At 44.0% G+C, this 2,646-nt stretch overlaps 1 protein-coding gene across 1 annotated transcript; it reads left to right on the top strand.

Moving 5' to 3' along the window:
- Positions 1-211: 211 nt before the first annotated feature.
- On the top strand, positions 212-2,110 carry LOC138676014 (uncharacterized). Its single transcript, XM_069764806.1, has 2 exons — positions 212-1,025; positions 1,500-2,110. The coding sequence occupies exons 1-2, from the start codon at positions 606-608 to the stop codon at positions 2,025-2,027; spliced, it is 948 nt and encodes a 315-aa protein (XP_069620907.1). The 5' UTR covers positions 212-605; the 3' UTR covers positions 2,028-2,110.
- Positions 2,111-2,646: the final 536 nt, after the last annotated feature.

Below are 2,646 nucleotides of genomic sequence, written 5' to 3'. Positions count from 1 at the left end.
CGCTTCGTTCCACCGCTGAAGCGATGCGGATGGTACGCTGTTGTGACTGCTTATGACCGGTTGTGTCTGTTGCGCTACAGCGTGGCAGATGGTACAATGTATGGTCACCATGAGCGCTTTGTGTGGCTGCTGTAGGGAAGCGGGCGGTACACTGTTTTGGGTTATGGTGGACTATAGGCGCGGCAGATTGAAGAAGCGATGCGGATGGTACGCTGTTGTGACTGGTCGTGACTGGTCGTGACTGGTGGGCTACAGCGTGGTAGATGGAACTCAGTTTGTTCGGCATGACCGCTTCGTTCCACCGCTGAAGCGATGCGGATGGTACGCTGTTGTGACTGCTTATGACCGGTTGTGTCTGTTGAGTTAGAGCGTGGCAGATGGTACAATGTATGGTCACCATGAGCGCTTTGTGTGGCTGCTGTAGGGAAGCGGGCGGTACACTGTTTTGGGTTATGGTGGACTATAGGCGCGGCAGATGGAAGAAGCGATGGTAGGCATGAGCGCTTTGTGTGGCTGCTGTTGTTAAGCGTTTGGCACACTGGCAAAAGTATTGTTAATAGGACGCTTTGTCAACCATGTAATTTTTTTTTTTAATTACTTTTTAGATGTCAAATCGTGTGGAGTTCATCCGGGATTTCATCGAGATTTATCAGTCTTTTCCCTGCCTCTGGAAAATAAAATCTCCTGAGTATTGTAACAGGGAAAAGAGGAGGGAGGGTTACTTACAGCTCATTGAGCTTTACAATCGTCAGGCACCAGATGAGGCAGCTAACGAAGCAGTTATTAAAAAGAAAATCCAGGCGCTCCGCACGGTCTGGAGGAAGGAGCTGAACAAGGTTCTTCAGACTACAAGGTCCGGAGCTTCCACTGAAGAAGTTTATGTGCCAAAACTGTGGTATTTTGAGCATCTTAATTTTCTGAGGGACCAAGAGGTGCCACGGACTTCAACGTGTCTTCGATTGTTGGCACCTGTGGAACCAATAGTTTCGGAGAACCACGCCGAGCAGGAGTCACAAGGGCAACAAGTAAGTAGCTCTTTGGACGAAAGTTCACCAATGTGTCCTATAATTACATAATTTTTCTCTGCATTTTAGGTTTTATACTTCCGATTATCACATCAGTTTAAAGTTGTTACAAAAACATGTACACATAAGTAACCCTGTTGCAGTCAAGAATTATAAGGGGAACGTAATATGTATGAAATGGAGATATATGTAAACCATACCATCGAAGCAATATAGAAAATAGTATCGCGTCAAGCTGCCGATGTACTCTTGTTGAGACTATTTAGACTATTTAATATTGGTCAGGTTCCCATAGCAGTCAGAACAGTGTAGTTCAAAGTATTCAATAAAAGGGAGGGTTAAAGAATATTACTAAGCATCAAATATATTATAATCTTTTTGTTACCTACTACGAATATATAGTTTGGATGCGGTTATGGTGGTACTACTTTTTGTTGCCGGGTTCATAACTTTTTTTTTTTTTCCCCCCCCCAGGATGACAGTGCGCAGGAGAGTACACTTGACTGTTCACAGGACTGCACAACAACAGATCTAGTGGAGGCTGCACCTGCCAGGAGTCAATCGAGGCAAGTTCAAAGAAAACGGAAAGCCACCTCAGACGCCTCAAATGAACTATTGAGCCTGGCAAAGAAGGTGTTGACAAGAAATGTTAGCCCTGCGTTAGAGGGGTTTGGACACTATGTGGTTGACAAACTGGCAAAAATGGACGACAACCAAAGAATACTAGCAGAGCGTCTGATTCTGGAAGCAGTAAACAAGGGTACTGATGGCGATTTGGACAAGAACACTTGTTTGGTCTCTTCCCGGCCAATACAGCGGACAGAGCCATCAAATTTCAATGGTTGGTCACAGGGTCAGACATCGATGCGACACAATCCTCACGTTTCCCACTTCGGCCAGCCACCCCCTAATAACTCCTACACACCAATACCTTTACATATGGCTTCGCCCATCAGGCACCAAAATTTTCAGCCGGAACAATCGTCGTATCATAATTTGTGATTTCCTAACTACTTTTACATCCCTTTTTTTTTTTTGTCTTGTTAAAATAATGTTTGAAATAAAAGCTTTTATTATACATTCTATCACTACTTTTTGATTGGTGTGTCTCAATCACAGCACTGTATGAGGGAACAAATTAACGTAACAAATTCATGTACAGTTAACTAAAAAAAAAAAATCGAATGAAAGTTTAACTAAATCTTTTAATTGGAACAACAAAAAATGGATTATTGGCCCGCCTACAACTGCTGGCACATGTCCCGCAGCTTCTGCAGCTCCTCCATTGCCACATTGTGCTGCTCCTGAATATGTGCCATAGTGTGGAGTAACTTGTCTATGCCGGCTTCAATATCCTCTTTGTTGACAGTGACGAGAGCTGTGGGTCAAAAAACATAACATTAATAACACTGTAGTCTCCCGATGTGTCTTTGCTTCTGTGAATGAAAAAAAATAAAAAAAATAAGCAAAGGGGGGGGGGGGGGAGGGTGGTTGTTTGGGTTGGGGGTGAAAGAGTGGGCCTGCAACAAAATCCAAATAACTTAATTGTGGGAACCTACTAGAATGTTGAGGCACGGAGGGCACTTCTGGATCTGAGTCGCTGTTGAATGCCTCGTGCTGT

The sequence above is a fragment of the Ranitomeya imitator genome, chromosome 4 (assembly GCF_032444005.1).
Source record: "Ranitomeya imitator isolate aRanImi1 chromosome 4, aRanImi1.pri, whole genome shotgun sequence".
NCBI classification, from domain to species: Eukaryota; Metazoa; Chordata; class Amphibia; order Anura; family Dendrobatidae; genus Ranitomeya; species Ranitomeya imitator.
Note: the sequence above shows the minus strand (reverse complement) of the source record. Positions and strands in the feature narration are given on the sequence as shown.

Coding starts and splice junctions, on each gene's coding strand:
- LOC138676014 (XM_069764806.1), top strand. CDS start 606: ATGTCAAATCGTGTGGAGTTCATCCGGGATTTCATCGAGATTTATCAG. Junction 1,026..1,499: donor AGGAGTCACAAGGGCAACAA/GTAAGTAGCTCT, acceptor TCCCCCCCCCAG/GATGACAGTGCGCAGGAGAG.